Source organism: Saccopteryx bilineata, chromosome 6, assembly GCF_036850765.1.
Source record: "Saccopteryx bilineata isolate mSacBil1 chromosome 6, mSacBil1_pri_phased_curated, whole genome shotgun sequence".
In the NCBI taxonomy this organism is placed as follows: Eukaryota; Metazoa; Chordata; class Mammalia; order Chiroptera; family Emballonuridae; genus Saccopteryx; species Saccopteryx bilineata.
In genome coordinates this window covers 190,478,800-190,497,241 of record NC_089495.1, presented here as the reverse complement: position 1 = coordinate 190,497,241, position 18,442 = coordinate 190,478,800, and the positions used below count along the sequence as shown (strand labels likewise).

The 18,442-nt window shown below is 50.1% G+C and overlaps 1 protein-coding gene across 1 annotated transcript in view; it reads right to left on the bottom strand.

Annotated features, from left to right (window-relative positions):
- ATP9A (ATPase phospholipid transporting 9A (putative)) overlaps nt 1–9,258 on the bottom strand; it is a 120,279-nt gene extending 111,021 nt beyond the window's left edge. Inside the window, exon 1 of the mRNA XM_066237662.1 lies at nt 8,946–9,258. Coding sequence (XP_066093759.1) covers nt 8,946–9,232 — 287 coding nt within the window. The 5' untranslated portion in view covers nt 9,233–9,258. The remainder of the gene's footprint in view (nt 1–8,945) is intronic.
- Between the last annotated feature and the right edge of the window lie 9,184 nt (nt 9,259–18,442).

The window sequence follows — 18,442 nt, the reverse complement described above, 5'->3', positions numbered from 1 at the left end:
GTGCTGGAAACAACCCAAGTGTCCGTCAGAGGACGAGTGGATTAAAAAGCTTTGGTACATATATACTATGGAATACTACTCAGCCATAAGAAATGATGACATCGGATCATTTACAATAACATGGATGGACCTTGACAACATTATACGGAGTGAAATAAGTAAATCAGAAAAAAAAACTAAGAACTACATGAATCCATACATAGAAGGGACATAAAAATGAGACTCGGAGACATGAACAAGAATGTGATGGCAACAGGGGTGGGGGGTGGGGGGAGGGGGGGTCGGGTGAAGAAGGAGAGAGGGGTTGGGGGAGGGGAGGGGCACAAAGAAAACCAGATAGAAGGTGACAGAAGACAATTTAACTTTGGGGGAGGGGTATACAGCACAATCAAATGTCAAAATAATCTAGAGATGTTTTCTCTCAACATATGTGCCCTGATTTATCAATGTCACTGCATTAAATTTAATAAAAAAAAAAATTTAAAAAAAGAAAGAAGAGGGTGCTACTGGCATCCAGTGGGTGGAGACCAGGGATGGTGCTGAACACGGTACAATGGACAGGACAGCCCCGCAACGGAGAACGATTAAACCCAAAATATCTGTCATGCGAGGCTGAGAATCCCCGAGGTCTCACCAGGAGGTCAAGTCTGACTCCACCTGCATCCCAGCAGATGGCCCAACCCAGGGGAGGCAGGAGACCCGCCCGTTTTCCGAGGAGGGCACTGCTCACACAGGACGCTGCTTCCTCCTCAGGGAGGGCAGCCAACAGGCCCGTCCCTGGCCTTCGGCAAAGGCCACAGAGATCCAACTGGGAGGAGGCAGCAGCACCTGCCCCCCTCCAAGTCCCACAGGAAGCCTTCCTTTCCGGCGGACCCCTCCAGCTGAACTCTCCTCTCCCATAATCCCCTTAAACTGTTGATGATGAAAGGAACAACTTTAACATCCCCAATCAATCTGGTGAACCAACCATTTTTTAAAAAGTCACGTTTTTCAGATAACTTGGCAAAATAAAATGTTAATAATCGGTGGGCACCACCAGATTATCCCTTGCAGCAACAATATCATATTTTCAGACAGACAACACTGTTGGAGGCCACCCCCTTTCTAAATGTCAGGCACGACTTGGGGCCCACCCACAAACCTCATGAACTATTACTGACCATCCTACTTTTCTGTAAGTCAACCTTCTCTTTTTACTTAAATGTATTTTATGAGAAAACTTCCTATCAGTACCACAAAGAGAAAACAGGTTATCATTTGGGACAAGCAAAAGGAAACATCAAAATAATTGCTAACCTTTCAGAGTTTGGCTCTGAGCCACCTACAGTGATCTCTGGAGAGGTTTCCCCGCAGGCCAACCTCTGAACACCTGTCTCAACCCCTCCAAGTGACACACACAAAAGGAGACAGACCTAGCTTAAGAAATCAACACCAGGCCCTGGCCGGCTGGCTTAGTGGATAAGAGTGTAGACCCATAGAGACATCTTGGGTTCGATTCCCGGTCAGGGCACCCAGGAGAAGCAAACATCTGCTTCTCCCCTCCCTCCTCCCTTCACTCTCTCTTCCCCTCTCACAGCCAGTGGCTCAACTGGTTCAAGGTCTGGCCCCAGATGGGGTTTGCTGGATGGATCCTGGGCGTGGCACATGTGGGGGTCTGCCTCTCTAGACCCCTCCTCTCAAAAAAAGAAAGAAAGAAATCAACACCATCACTCTCACTCTTTAGGTAAAACTCATCCACAAACACCTCAGCACTAGACTTTTTCTTTCTAAAAGTCCACTCACTGTTATGAGCGAGGCTGGAGACACTTTGTACCCATTTCCAAAAGTGGTTATAAAATATGGCCAGCCCTAATTATTGACTTTCATCATCTGCATCTGGGTAAAGGTAGTAAAAGCATGTTCTGAAAAGTAACAAAGTCCAAAGACAGATTGTTCAATGCTTGCCTCCTCCTCCGTGTGTGTGTGTGTGTGTGTGCGCGCGCGCGCGTGCGCATGTGTGGCTGAGGTCAAGGTCAAATGGCTGCCCCTTTCCTTAGGGACTGGCATGCAGCCACCCCGCCCTGGCCTTCCTCGGGGAAGCCCCAGCAAGCCGGTTCCTGTACCCGCACTCTACCCTTTGGTGACCCTAGCTGAGTTTGTTAACTCCACATCCTGTGTTGTCACTGCCTGTGACAGTCAGGGCAGGGCCGGGTCCACGGCGGGGAACCTGTAATGGGAAATGGTGGCACAAGTGCAGCTGCGCTGGCTGGCTGACACAGAGAGCTCTTCCCATGGGCCGCTGCCAGCGCCCGCCCTGACTGTTCTCAGCCAAGAGCAAAGAGCTGTTTATGCACCCACGCACTCACCTCGGGCAGGGGGAGGGCTGGGCTCTGCACCTCTCCCACGGGCTCTCCCCAAACACACCCCCAAACGCTGCGGACCTAACCCCAACCCCACTGTGTCAATGGAAAGACACTCAGAAAACACGCCTATATACAATGGCTCCTCACTGTCCGTGGTTTCAGATGTGTAAACTCCAATTTGGTGCCCACAGCCCCTGCTGGTTACTTACAGAACATCCGCATCACCCCCCACGCGTTCCCAGTGGATGTCAACCAAGGTGATGCTCTGCCCACCGTCCCAGCTCCCACACGGCATCCCTTGCCCTATCTATGTGTTGACGTGTTTTTCACATGAGTGTGCTTTCTGTTGGCGATGTCACTGCATTCATGGCCCCAGCACAGTGCTGTTCCCAAGAATAAAAAGCTGTGAGGTGCCTTGCAAAGACAATACATTCATTTGATGGGCTTCCTTCAGGCCCGAGTGCAGTGCTGCGGGTTGTGAGTTCGCCGTTAATGAGTTGACCATACGCATCAAACGCAGTGTCTTTAAACAGAAACAAGGTTCTGTGTTGACCAGCTGACCAAAACGTTGTGAGCCCAGGCTCACAGGCACCTGACCCTGCATCTTCCCCAGGAGCAGAAATTCACTATTCACTCATTTCCGGTCGGCAGGGACTTTCAGAAACATTAACTGCTGTGACAGAGGAGGGTCCACTGTGCTATATGCCTAATACGACCTTTATCATATGCAAAGAGAGGACATTTTAATCCAAGTCAGAAGTGCCAGCTTCAATAAAAAGCTCATGCTTTTAAATTAAATACTGGTATCTGCACCAAGAACTCCCAATAGTGGCGTTATTTTTCTCAGTTCCCATAAATAATGAAATCCACATCGGGGACCCCGGTCCTGGTCCTAGTTCTGGTCTTGGCATTGAGGGCAGCAACAAAGGGGCAAATAGCCGCCTTGGCCCTGTCGTTAGACACTAGTAATCTGAGGTCTGCGACAGGTTCTACCCGAGACAAGTCAACGGTGTTGACAGAATTTTCCAGCCAGAGTTCCTCCTCAACTACACCTTCTACAGATCTAAAAAGTGATGTGACCCGGGGCAAGGTCTGCATGAGGCCCAGCCCCACCCTCCAGACTGACGGCAGAACAATATACTACTTTGCGTGGATTATGCCCAACCACACAGGCTCACTTACAGGAGAGGAAACTGAGGCACAGAGGGGGAAAGACAGTGGCTTCGAATTATGCAACCAGTAGAAGAGCAAAGCTGGTACAGTAACCTAAGTCTGTGTGGCCCTGGAATCCAAACATTCAACCATAAAGCCACAAAACCAGTGTCTCGCGTTAGGTATTTAAAATTGTAGCCTACAATATTCTTATCTTTTTTTATTATTATTCATTGATTGATTGATTTTAGAAAGACAGAGAGAAGAAGGGAGGGAGAGAAGGAAGGAAGGGAAGCATATATTTTCTGTTCCACTTATGCATTCATTGGTTGCTTTCCTGTATCTGCCCTGACTGGGGATCGAACCCACAACCTTATACTTTCAGGATGACAGGATGAGGCTCTAACCGACTGAGCTAACCGGCCAAGGCCACAACATTATTATCTTTATTTTCACAGCAGTTTTCAAAACGCAGTGTACTCCCACATTCTCTATCCTGTAGTCACTGGGCAAAAGAATAAAGCATTGTTACTACAGGAAAAATGAAACAAGAAAATGCACTGAGCAAAACGGCACTGGGGACACAGCTGCTCAACCACCTGCCGGTTCCAACCCAGGTGGCTCCGACAAGCCCGCCCCGCTTCTCCGCATCTGGGCTCAGGTTCCCCCGAGTTCTTAGTTTCTGCCGTGCATTCTTGGCCCCAAATAATTGCTTAATCTTTCTGGGCCTCAGTTTCCTTTTCAGTAAAATCAGGATTAAAAAAAAGTCAAAGGGCCATTCTGCAGAATGAGAAAGCAGTAATTCAGAGCCAAACACTACAGATCCTAAATAAATATTTGTCGCCCTCCTCAGTGGTCAGGAACGAGTCAGGCAGCATGCCGGTTTCAACTCCTCACCCTGGAGCTTTCCAAGGCCCCTCGAGATGCCACCAGGCAGGTGGCCCCCAGTCACCCCGAGAAATGGGTAGCCTAGTGGGAGAATCTGTTCCCCAGGCCTACAACACACTCCTCTGCATGAGGCTCCCCTTCCTGCTGCAGCAAATTAACACAAATTCATCCTCTTCCAGTTCTGGAGGTCAGGAGTCCAAAGTGGTCTTCCGGGGCTCAAGTCAAGGTATCGGCAGGCCCCGTTCCTTCTGGAGGTCCAGGGGAACATGCTTCCTTGACTTTTCTGAACGCCCCTGCACTCCTTTGCATGGAGCCCCACCTCCATCTCCAAGCCAGCAGCTTGGCATCTTCCTGTCTCTCTCTGGCTCTGACACTCCCTCTCTCCGGCCTCTGTCAACAACACTCCTAATTATACTGGGCCCACCTGAGTCAGTCGGGAGAGGCTCCCATCTCCACATCAACCTCATCACATCTGGAAAGTTCCTCCTGCCATGTAAGGTAACCTATTCACAGTCACATGTGGACATGGGGGGGGGGGGATATTATTCTGCCCACCACACCAGTAAATACTAAGGAGTGATAGGTGCTTAGTGTTCAAAACTTTACATGGATTGAGTCTCAAAACAACTCTACGAGGTATATGTAATTGTCATTCCCACTTCACAGATGAAAAGCCTGAGACCCAGAGAGGTAAAGTAATTTTGCCAACTCACAGAGCTAGTAAGGAGTGGAGGCTGGGCTCCACCCCTCAACTCTAGAACCCACACTTTTAACAACCAGTCTCTAGTGTTTCACCAAGAAGGGAACTCCAGGCCCTGGCCGGTTGGCTCAGTGGTAGAGCATTGGCCTGGCGTGCAAGGGGTCCCGGGTTCGATTCCCGGCCAGGGCACACAGGAGAAGCGCCCATCTGCTTCTCCACCCCCCCCCACCTCTCTGTCTCTCTCTTCCCCTCCCGCAGCCAAGGCTCCATTGGAGCAGGAATGGCCCAGGCGCTGGGGATGGCTCCTTGGCCTCTGCCCCAGGCGCTAGAGTGGCTCTGATCGCAACGGAGCGACGCCCCAGAGGGGCAGAGCGTCGCCCCCTGGTGGGCAGAGCATCGCCCCTGGTGGGAGTGCCGGGTGGATCCAGGTTGGGCACATGCGGGAGTCTGTCTGACTGTCTCTCCCCGTTTCCAGCTTCGGAAAAATACAAAAAAAAAAAAAAAAAAGAAGGGAACTCCATTCAGCCAGAAGCAAAGCACATGACGTCAGAAAACGGTTTCCAGTGATATGGGACAAATGTCTTGTTTCATAACGAAGCCACAGCAATAGTTTCCCCAACAGCAGGATGTGGAACTTTGTCTAGAGAGAATGTGCACCGAGGCCACGGGATTCCTGCAGCAAACAAGCCTCGCCTCGGGGCAATATGCCGTACTAAGGCTGAGTGACCCTCTGTCTCCTTGGACTCAGGGCCCCATAGGATTTTGGTTTTCAACCACAAAACCCCACCACCACTCTACAGCTGAGAGCCATTAGGGGAAATAGGCTGACTGGGTTCAAATCCAACCCCTCAATGACTACCTCTATGATCTGCAGCAAATTATTTAACATCACTGAATCTTAGTTTTTTTATCTATAAAATGGGGAAATTAATTCCCCAAACTCACACAGTCATTATGAAGATTAAAACAGGGCCATTTATTTATTTTTTTAATTTATTTGTTTTAGAGAGAGGAAAAAAAAGAGTGAAAGGGGGTTGGGGGAGTGGGAAGCATAGTAGTTGCTTCTGGTATGTGCCTTGACTGGGGTTTTGGACGGGTGACCTCAGCATCACAGATAGTCGCTTTGTCCACTGTACCACACAGGTCAGACAAGAAAACAGGGCCATTGAATCTCAGGTGCTGGGCGGAGAGCCTGACCCACCATATATTAGTGCCTTCTTCCTTTAACTCACTTCCCCCTTTATATTACAGGAAGCCTTGCCATCACTCTGTTCCGAAGTATTTCCATACACCAAGGTTCCCACCTTGACATGACTATTTCTAAAACTGTGGGTTACATACAAGAACATGCCCGCAAATGCCTGGCTCTCTGATATATGATTTGAACCTAAATCCATGTCACTATTTAGGAACTAAATTAGTTCCCAAGTAACAAATTCTAAAGGGGATGCGATCCTCCATTCTATTACCAAACAAATTGTGTGTGTGTGTGTGTGTGTGTGTGTGTGTGTGTGAGAGAGAGAGAGAGAGAGAGACAGACAGAGAGAGAGAGAGAGAAACAGAGACAAGAAAGGAGAGAGATTAGAAGCATTAACTCGTTTTGTTCTTTTTTTTTTAACTATATCACTCCCCATATTAACAGTGCATATTTCTTGCTTGGTGACTACCACTTTTAAATAATTATTTGCAGCCCTGGCCGGTTGGCTCAGTGGTAGAGCATCGGCCTGGCGTGCAGGGGTCCCGGGTTCGATTCCCGGCCAGGGCACACAGGAGAGGCGCCCATCTGCTTCTCCACCCCTCCCCCTCTCCTTCCTCTCTGTCTCTCTCTTCCCCTCCCGCAGCCTAGGCTCCATTGGAGCAGAGATGGCGCAGGCGCTGGGGATGGCTCCTTGGCCTCTACCCCAGGTGCTAGAGTGGCTCTGGTCACGACAGAGCGATCCCCCGGAGGGGCAGAGCATCGCCCCCTGGTGGGCAGAGCGTAGCCCCTGGTGGGTGTGTTGGGTGGATCCCGGTCGGGCGCATGCGGGAGTCTGTCTGACTGTCTCTCCCCGTTTCCAGCTTCAGAAAAATACAAAAAAAATTTTTTAATTAAATAATTATTTGCGTTTTCTCTTATGCACTGAACCAGAGGGTCTCAACTTTGATCGCAATTAAAATCATCTGGGAGCTTTGAAAAAACTAAAAAGATACCTAGGTCGCACCCTCAACTCTTATTCCAAAGGCCTAAAAGGGGCAGGAGTGGTGGTAGCTGAAGCTCCCCAGATGGTTCCAATGCGCAGGTCGAGGCAGGACACCTGCACCTGATGGGTAGGTCTTGCTTATTGCATCTTTGGTTCCAGTCACCTGGCAGGGACCCTGCACACAGTAGGCATTTCAAAATTGTCTGCAGCATGAATTAATAAGTAAACTTTAGAGTCCACTGGTCATATAAATTAATTAAAATATTTAATAAGAGTGTGTATCACATGCAAGCACTATTTCAGTACATCATTCTTCAGCCTTGAGTCGTCAGGATTAAAACACAGAGGAGTGAAGGAAAGGGTGGAGGACTGTCTTTAGGTCAGACCATCTCACATTCAACCCCTTTTAGCATCTTCCCAGCTGTCCCTACCCTCACTGAGCTGTTTCCTTCTCTCTGTTACATCCATGGGGCTTCCTTACCGGAAGTTTCAAGGAAGGCAAGGACAAAGACCCCACACAATGACAGCTGACATCATTCCTTTTTTTCTTTTTCCCCCACAGACGGACACCTGATGACACTACCCCAGGCATTCACCCTCCCCTCCCCCTGCCTCAAGCAACTGCCGCGTCAATAACGCGGCCACAGGGAAGTGCCCGAGAGGACAGGACGCGAGGGGAAGGGCGGGTTCGAGGCCGCAGCCCCGCCCAGCAGCTGTTCTCAGCCTTCAGCGACCCGGCCTCACCTGGGCGGCCTGGGGGAAATGCACATTTCCAGGCCCCACCCCTTCTAAGAACTCTGATCGGCGGGTTTGGGGCCTAGAAATCAGCATTTTAACCAAGGTCCTTTCCACCCTCACCTCTAGGTGAATCTGTCGCAGTTGGTGCCACAGTCCCTCAAAACCTCAACAGGTCATTGTCATCCTCCTAATAGGAAAACGGGAGGGCGCAATATATCAGCCCGTCCCTTCTCCAATGGAAGAAGCCCACGCCTAGGCTGCCCAGCTTGGGTCTGTCACTGCGGGAAAGCCGCAGCAGGTGGCAACGCCTGCCTGCCGCCTGCCAGGGGGCTCCTTCCCTCAAACTGTGGGAAGCAGGGAAGGGGGGGGTCTCAAATCGGCCAGGTAGGGCCCCTCTCCCCCTCCTGAGGCTGTGGATCGGGTTCACCCCGGGCGGGGAGCTGAAGGCGGCCGTTTTGGGGCTGCGAGCCGGAGGCGCTGTGGGGGGCCCTGGGGCAGGCACGCGGAGGAGCCCGAGCTCCCACCCCAGTATGCAGAGCACACCCAGGCGTCCGAGGACCGCTCCACACGCGCGGCACGGTTTGACATTGGCCACACGGACGAGGAGAAACCAGGAAACAATAAAATGGTCAAAAGGCATGGCTGATCCTAATTCCATGCGTCCGTAAACAGCGCTGGGCGGGCCCAGCTTCTCGGTGTTTCTAAAGGAAGGTGGACAGGGGCTAGGGCAGCCGAGGGCTTGGGTCCGAAAGGACGGGATCGCGCGGGGGCCCCGGCCCGCGCTGGGGCAGAAGGGGACCTCGCTCCCCGCCCGCCCGCCCGCCTCCCTCCCTCCCTCCCTCCCCGGCCCGGCCGCGGGCTCATGGCGCCGGGCGCGGCCAACCCGTCAGGCCCGGCCAGGCTCCGGCCGCGCGCCGACAAAGACGCGGCCCGGGCCCCGCTCACCCGGCGCGGGGCCTGCTGTCCATCCGCTTCTTCTGGCGCACCGGCTGCAGCGGGATGTTGTCTGTCATGTCGCCCGCGCCGCCCGCCTTGCCTGCCGCGCCCCCCGCGCCGCCCGGGCCGCCGCCCGCTCCGGCCTCCGCGCCGCCGCCCGCCGGCGCCGCGCCTCCCCGGAGGAGGAGGCGGCGGCAGCGGGCGGGCCTGGCCCGCTGCGAGGGGGCGAACTCGCGAGCGCCGGGCCACGCGCGGAGCCGCCCGCGCGGCCCGACCGACGGACACGGGCGCACCATGGGCCCGAGCTCCGCGCCGTGCCTGCCACGGGGGGGGGCCGCTGTGCCCGCGCCGCCGCCGCAGTATCCCCGCCCCTAGCCCACGCCGCGCGCCCCCCACGCGCGCCCACCCGGCCACGCGCCCCCCGCCCACACCCCACCGTGCGCGCGCGCGCGCGCTAGCCACCGCCACCCAACACTGGCCAGCCGCTAGCGCACTCAGCCCCCGTGCCACGTTCACCCCATCACATTACATACATGTCTCTCATGCTCGCTCTTGCACCAACGTGCATTCATACGCAAGCCCTATATACATGCTCATTCTCACCTGCTCACTCCCACCAACCGACATTCACAATCACACTAGTGACCCTCATGTACCCATCCTGGATCTCAGGCCTCACATGTGTGCCGCCAGGAATCACAATCACACAGGGTCACACCCTACCTCCCTTCACTCACCCACTACCCTTCACCATCACTCACCATCACTCTACCACCTGGATCCCTGGATACCATAACCACACATGCACACACACACACACCTGCACACTGGCATTCTCAGGCTTCTTCAGCTACCTCTGGGGCTTACACATGTGCCCTCAGTCACTCGGACATTCAACCACACTGATTCACATCTCACACACCCCCAATTCCTTCCACCGGATCTTCAGCCACACTCACCTACTCACACACTATCCCAGTGTCTAGAACCCACCAACTTTCCAAGGACCTGATAAAATTCTGAAAACAGAAAGAAAATGACTAGTGGTGAAGGGAGAGAAGAAACTTAAAAAATCCCTATGTAACTGTAGAGCATCTAAATGTAATACCTTATAAACTAACCTACTGCAACTCAAGTAAGCTTTTAAGTATATAGTTTCACCTGTACATTTCATGTGACCTGCAGTGTCTTTTAATTTGTTTGCTAGGAATAAGGGTATAGTCATCAAAAATATGTCAGGGGCCCTGGGGGATGGAAGGAGAAGCTGGGTGGGTCCCAAACCAAGAAGCGTGGCTTATCTCACATCCCCATCAAGTTCCTCAAGAAAAGAAACATGATGGTAGAAGTTGCTTCATTGCACCTTTGAAGGGAAAATAGCATTCTTTGGCCAACAGACCTGGTATGCTTAGCTTTCTGCTTTCTCTTGCCATCTGGGGTAGTGACCGATACATCCCATGGCACACAGAGGGCATTCGGTACATGCCTATGCCTGTTGAGTGGAGGAAATGGGTAAAACCCTGATCCTCGGCCCTGGCTGGTTGGCTCAGTGGTAGAGCGTCGGCCTGGCGTGCAGGAGTCCCGGGTTCGATTCCCGGCCAGGGCACACAGGAGAAGTGCCCACCTGCTTCTCCACCTCTCCCCCTCTCCTTCCTCTCTGTCTCTCCCTTCCCCTCCCGCAGCCAAGGCTCCATTGGAGCAAGGTTGGCCTGGGCTCTGAGGATGGCTCTGTGGCCTCTGCCTCAGGCACTAGAATGGCTCTGGTTGCAACAGAGCAATGCCCCGGATGGGCAGAGCATCGCCCTCTGGTGGGCATGCCGGGTGGATCCCGGTCGGGCGCATGCAGGAGTCTGTCTGACTGCCTCCCCATTTCCAACTTAAGAAAAATACAAAAAAAAAACCAAACCCCAAAAACCCCAAAACCCTGATCCTCAATTATGGCATGAGAGTAGGCCCCATCCTGTACTATCTGTCCCCTTGCAAACCCCACCGACCTCAGATCAGCTGCAGAACCTTCTCTCCACTCTATCATGTGGGATGACAGAAAAGACCAAGGAGATGGTGACCCTTAACTCGGAGTCCTCCACACAGCTGGGGTTCAAAAACTGTGAGCTTTTTTTTTATCAAGCACCCAAAACAGACATGGACAACAGCCTTGCCAGCTAAATGTAAATAATCACACCCACTTTACAGGTGAGAAATTAGTAGTAGCTCAGAGCAGCCTGCAAAAAGCCACATGGTTAGGAACAGGCTGGGCTCCAGAAGGCTGTGACCAGGAGAATCAGTGATCACGACTCCAGGTACCTACTAATCCATGTGATGGATACCTTCCAGCTCCCTATAGCCCTTATGGAACCCACCTGTGGGCCCCCTCATCACACTGGGCCTTCATTTCCTAAAACGTGCACTGTTAACTGTGGCTTCCTCAACTGGGATCCTATATGTTTACAAACTACTGGGCCTCAGTTTCCTCACCTGTAAAATGGACTTATCGGATTGTTGGAAGGCTTACATGAGTTAATCATATACATAAAACAATTACAAGAGTGCTTACTCAGAGGAAGCAGTGTGTAAGGGTCATTACTACAGGGTTATTGGAAGAATTCAGAGCAGTGATGGGAACAGATAAAGCACTAAGAAGAATGCATGCTGCGGGGTAAATACTCATCAAAGGTTAGCTCTTGCAATTTTATTTTTCTGAATTAAAGAATGAACACCATAGTGTTATCAAGTGGTTGTCTCTGGACAAAGTATACATATTTTAAATATAACTTAATTAATAGACTTTTTAAATGTTTATTTTATTGATTTTAGAGAGTATTGGAGGCCCTGGCTGGTTTGCTCAGTGGTAGAGCATCAGCCCGATGTGCAGAAGTCCTGGGTTTGATTCCCAGCCAGGGCACACAGGAGAAGCGCCCATCTGCCTTCTCCACCCTTCCCCTTCTCCTTTCTCTCTATCTTCTCTCTTTCCCCTCACATAGCCAAGGCTTCACTGGAGCAAAGTTGGCCCCGGGTGCTGAGGATGGCTCCATGGCCTCCACCTCAGGCACTAGAATGGCTCCAGTTGCAACGGGGCAATGCCCCAGATGAGCAGAGCATTGCCCCCTAGCGGGCATGCCAGGTGGATCCCAGTAGGGCGCATGCGGGAGTCTGTCTCTCTGCCTCCTCACTTCTCACTTACTTCAGAAAAATACAAAAAAAAATAACAATAATAATAGTTACAAAATAACAGAGAGGCATGAAGAAAGTGAGAGTGAGGAATATCAATCTCTTCCTATATGTGCCCTGACCAGAGATCAAACTGGCATCCTCTGCACTATGGGATAATCCTCTAACCAATTGAACTACCTGGCCAGGGCTGAATAGACTATTTTCTTTTTCACCGTTTTTCACTTACAGAAAACTTGAGCAGACAGTACAGAGAGCTCCGTGTACCCACCCCATGGCCACCCTCCCCCCAAACTCAGCAGTCTTCCTTATAGACACTTTGCGTTAGTGTGGTACATCCATCTCAGTCTTTAAGTCCTTCTGTGTTGTCCATACTTTCTTTTCTTCTAGTGAACATGTATCACTTTTACAATGTTTTTCTTTTCAATTAATACATTTTTTTCAAGAGCTCCCTCTTAATCTCCAAAGGTAATAACACTTCTATATAAAGAAAGGGGTGGGTTTTTGTTTTTGTTTTTAGAGAAAGGAGGGGAGAAAGAGAGAGAAGGACAGAAACATCGATCCATTTCCATGTGTGCCCTGGCCAGGAACGAAACCAGCAACGTGTGCACATCTGGATGACACGCTAACCAACCGAGCTATCGGCCAGGGCAAGAGAGGGGTGGATTCTATTGTCTTTGAATTTTCCAAATTTTGTTCAGTGAACTTTTCTAATTGTTTGGTTTTTGTGTGTGTGTGTTTTTTTTTTACAGAGGCAGAGATAGGGACAGACAGGAACGGAGAGAGATGAGAAGCATCAATCATCAGTTTCTCGTTGCGCGTTGTGACTTCTTAGTTGTTCATTGATTGCTTTCTCACATGTGCCTTGACCGCGAGCCTTCAGCAGACCGAGTAACCCCCTGCTGGAGGCAGGGACCTTGGGTCCAAGCTGGTGAGCTCTTTGCTCAAGCCAGATGAGCCCGCGCTCAAGCTGGCGACCTCGGGGTCTCGAACCTGGGTCTTTCCGCATCCCAGTCCGACGCTCTATCCACTGCGCCACCACCTGGTCAGGCCTTTTCTAATTGTTGAACACATTCTTTAAGATTCCCTTTCGGCGAGGCAGTCCTTCGGGATGAGAGGCACTTAAAGGCTTTTATCTCATCTTGAGAGAGGTCCAGGTGCTTCTGGGGCCCTCAGAAACAGCACAGGGGCAGTGATGGGATGAGGGGTAATACTGGGTCCGACTCAGGGGGGGCACAGCACCCCTCTTCCTGGCCCAGCCCTGCTTTCTCCCCATGGTGCTATCAAGGGTCACCTCAGTGCCGCTTTCTGAGGAGCAATGCCTTTCAGCGGCCTTGGCAGCCCTCACTGTCCACAGGCCCTGGGTGCAGGGAGCTGCCAACCCCCAGAGACCCAGGTGGAAAGGGCTTTAAGAGGTAAACTAGCATAGTCCAGAACTCAGAGAAACAGAGGCCCACAGAGGTCGCCCAATCTGGCCAACAGACGGCAGACCCGGGCCATTATCTGTCTTGAGACTCAGTACAGCTCACCATTTAGCCTTCTTCTCACAGATGTCCAAGTTAGCTGCTCCTGTTGATGGAGGGTTGAAGGGCAAAAAGGCAAGGGCACCAGCTGCGGTGAAATGGAAGCAGGGAAAATGGGAACTGAATAAAATAGTTTGGGGAAAACTCCCACTGGGCAGAGAAGTAGTGAGGTCCTTTTGGTGTCTAGAATCTTCTCTCTGAATGAAGGCTGCGGGCAGTCCCTGGAGCAGTTTCCAAACCTTGGCTCTACTGACATTTGGACTATTTCTTCACTGTGGGGCCCTCCTGCCTGTCCTAGCCTGGATGCCAGTAGTCACCTCCCACCCCCTCCCAGTTACGACAGCCACAGATGTCTTCAGACGTTGCAAAATGATTCCTGCAGGGCAAAATTCTCCCTAGTTGAGAGGACAGTTTCATGTTCCACTGGGCTAGAACATGATGTAAAATAATTTTTAAACCTCTAGTCAGGCCGTGTCTCTAACACTAATCTCATCCCCACCCCCTCAACCTCTCTATCCTGAAAAAAGAACTCCTTAAGAACGTTCCAACAGCAACGATCTCCAAAGACACTAGGAAGTGTACAGGAAATTCCACAGAACATTCATTCATTCCCATAATCTTCACTGAGGATCTACAATGTTGCAGGCACTGGGGATACAGTTAACAAAACAGACACAATCCCCGCTTTCTGGTGTCTAGGGGCTCTGCTGGATCCTAGAGGCTATAAATGACTTTGAAAAGGGCAAGAGTGACTGTGATCTACTCTCTTCTGGGTTACCTGTGCCTTTCATAGTGTCCGAGCTATTTCACAACGCTTCAAGGTGAAGAACGCCGATAGTAATACAAAGGATTCTTGTCCATAATGCAAATGAAATCTTGTTTTATTGAATGCTGTGGAGTATTTGCCCAGTGGATGGATATTTACCATGATTTGTGTCTAATTTGCATATTCACTCCAACAGTCCTGATTGCCTATAATTTGGGAGTTCTTTCAATTCTTTGAATCAGCTAGCTGTAAATCTGTTAAGATCTTTGGACACACATTCATTTTGTATTTGTAGGAGTCATGAGTTTCCTTTTTTTTTTTTGCATTTTTCTGAAGCTGGAAACTGGGAGAGACAGTCAGACAGACTCCCGCATGCGCCCGGCCGGGATCCACCCGGCACGCCCACCATGGGGCGACGCTCTGCCCACCAGGGGGCGATGCTCTGCCCATCCTGGGCGTCGCCATGTTGCGACCAGAGCCACTCTAGCGCCTGAGGCAGAGGCCACAGAGCCATCCCCAGCGCCCGGGCCATCTCTGCTCCAATGGAGCCTCGGCTGCGGGAGGGGAATAGAGAGACAGAGAGGAAAGTGCGGCGGAGGGGTGGAGAAGCAAATGGGCGCTTCTCCTGTGTGCCCTGGCCGGGAATCGAACCCGGGTCATCCGCACGCTAGGCCGACGCTCTACCGCTGAGCCAACCGGCCAGGGCATTGTATGTTAACAGTGTAGAAAGAAACAAGTTAACATTTTTGAGTGCAAAATGCCACGTGGATAATAAAATGGGATAATGTGAAAGAGATCCTTGTTAATTACCCTAATTTGCTAAAAATAGAAAGTTGGCAACCCTAAGCAGTTCCCTATATTGCCTGCCCTGCCCCCTTTTAAAAAAACAAACAATTCCACTGTCCTGTGGAATCCCAAAGATTAGCAATCTCAAATTCCATTACTTCTTCTCCCTCCTCTGTGGCCTCCGCCATATGAGAAGATGAAGAGCATGACAGGATTGTCTGTGACACACAATTTACTCAGGACGCTTAGGGAAGCCAGTGAAAATAATTTCTCCCTTCAGGATGGCCTGAAAGCCATCACGGTAGTCAGCAAGCATCAGGGGCAAACTTGATTTATGTGAATAGAAGGGGAAAAACTTCTACAACACCAGGTATACCCACAGCTTTTCCACCAGCAGCTGAAATGGAAGATCACTTGTTTCGCTGCTTTTAAGGATTTTATTTATTGATTGGGGGGGGGGGGGCGATGGGACACCAAGAACCATCAACTAACAGTTGATTGGTTCTCCTATGTGCCTTGACCAGGCAAGTCCAGGGTTTAGAACTGGCGACTTTAGTGTTCCATGTCAACCCTCTATCCACTGAGCCACAAGTCAGGCTGTTTCACTGCTTTTAATTTGAAGACTCCCAGGTATCCCATCAGGATAAAATAAACCTTTTCCTTTGTTTCATACCTTACTCTTTAGAACACTAGTATTCCTTTTGATTTACCTCTGCTTTGCTTACAATAGGTGGTTCACAAAGGTTAGAGGGTGGAAATAGCAACACAGGGGAAGAAATGCAAGTCATTTGGGAAGTTTGTGCTTCTCCCAGGAAGGTCACTTTCAATCTCCTTTAGACTTCAAAATACAGAGAGCTTTGACTGAACATACATTTTATCTTATTATCTCTAAGAGGTAAATTTACTTCCTATCTCATTTTTCTTTAGAAAAGAAATAGTTGCAATTGGTTACCGCACTTTTAGATACTTTGAAAAAGATAAACACATACTTTGTCCTGCATGAGCCAAATATTGCCTGTAACTTAAGAAAATAAGCGGTCAGAGATGCATTTGTCATATATAATAAAACAATAAATTTTGTAAAAAGAAAAGAAATGGGCATTCCTTATATATTAAGTGTTTAATGATTTTATTTGGAAATAAGAACAGAACGATGGGAATCAAGAGGACCAAGATAATTACTCCATAGGAAGCACAGGCCCCCTTTAAATGAATACATAATGGGTGCAGAACCCATAGAATAAATGGGTGATGCCAATGAGACAAAAGCAAAGGCCTGGGCCCTGGCCGGTTGGCTCTGTGGTAGAGCGTCGGCCTGGCGTGCGGGGGACCCGGGTTCGATTCCCGGCCAGGGCACATAGGAGAAGCGCCCATTTGCTTCTCCACCCCCCCCCCTTCCTCTCTGTCTCTCTCTTCCCCTCCCGCAGCCAAGGCTCCATTGGAGCAAAGATGGCCCGGGCGCTGGGGATGGCTCCTTGGCCTCTGCCCCAGGCGCTGGAGTGGCTCTGGTCACGGCAGAGCATCGCCCCCTGGTGGGCATGTTGGGTGGATCCTGGTCGGGCGCATGCGGGAGTCTGTCTGTCTCTCCCCGTTTCCAGCTTCAGAAAAATACAAAAAAAAAAAAAAAAAAAAAAGCAAAGGCCTGGCCTGTGGTGGCGCAGCATATAGAGCAGTGGTTCTCAACCTTTCTAATGCCGTGACCCCGCAATACAGTTCCTCACGTTGCGGTGACCCCAAACCAAAAAATAATTTTGGTGGTTACTTCATAACTGTAATTTTGCTACAGTTATGATTCGGAATGTAAATACCTGATATGCATTATGTATTTTCCGATGGCTTTAGGCGACCCCGCTGGGGTTGCGACCCACAGGTTGAGAACCGCTGATATAGAGCGTCAACTTGGAACACTGAGTTTGCAGTTTCAAAACTCTGGGCTCATCCAGTCAAGGCACATATGACAAACAATCAATGAACAATTAAAGTGAAGCAACTACGAGTTGATACTTCTCGTTCCTCCCCCCTCTAGAGTTCTTCTCTCTGTAAAACCAATAAATAAAATCTTAAAAAAAAAAGAAAAAAAGAATGAAAGCAAAGGTGTGAATTAGCTGCTGTAGTGTTTAGATTTGAACTTAATCAATACAAGATCAGGCACACAGGTTTAGCCAAGTAGAGATTTTGGATAGACTCTAATGTACACGAAGGAGACAATGAAGTGTGGTAACCGCTGCTGAAATATTTAGTTGTTTCTGTGACCTTATTTGAAGACACATGGAAAGTTCACCTTAAAAATGACCTCTACTGGCTTACTTTGGTTTTTTTTTTTTTGCATTTGATTACATACTTCTAAAGCAATCAAAGAATAACGAAACATGCTACTGCATGCATGCCCTCCTAGTGTATGAGATGCAAAAATGGACATCAGACATTACCTTCCAAATAAAGGAGCTGCCCACCAAAGGATACCTCTTGATCCATGTGACTTCCTCCATCACTCTCAAAAGATTAAACCAAGCAAATCCACCTGATCCAGAGTAGGACAGTGTAGACTTTGAGCCAAAGAGGAGAAACAGTGATGGGTACTGTATTTGAATGCTTCCTGTGCCCCAGATCAAGCATCTCCATGCTGTCATCCAATCTCACCATGCTACCATGCAGGGATTATCCGTTCTGCAGGAATGACTTCAGGTTCCGTAGTTCCACTGCCCTAGGGCAGCCAGCCAGTGCTGACCTGCAACTCCTTTCCCAAATGAAGGGGCAGTTACTTCATCATGAACCCATTCGTTTCCAACTTGAAATGATGTACCTGTTATTAGTTAACTCCTCACTAACCTCTTGCTTCTGGACTTCCTACCTATGCTGACATGTGTTAACTTTCCTGTCTGGGCTGTGGCTATCTGCCGAGTTTTAAACAACAGGTCATGTTGCTGTGGGAGTTGCCTTGGAAACTCTAGTGAAAAGCTTCCTGTCACCCACACCTTCCCCATTCTTGATGGCTCTTAGGGCAAGTTCTGCTGCCTAAGCAAGCATGACTTCACCTGGTAGGGTCTCACCCCACACTTTCTCCGGGCCCTCTCCAAATGCAGCTTCACCATGCACACAATTCTCTCCCCAGACACTGCCAGGGGCAAAGGCGGAAGTTTGCCTCCCTCTCCCCGAGTTTTACTGCTGTAACTGGCCTTTTATTCAAGACATTAGATTCCCTTAGATCATCTATCAAGCTTCAAAACCGAGTTGTGACGCCCTGGCTGGGTAGCTCAGTTGGGTAC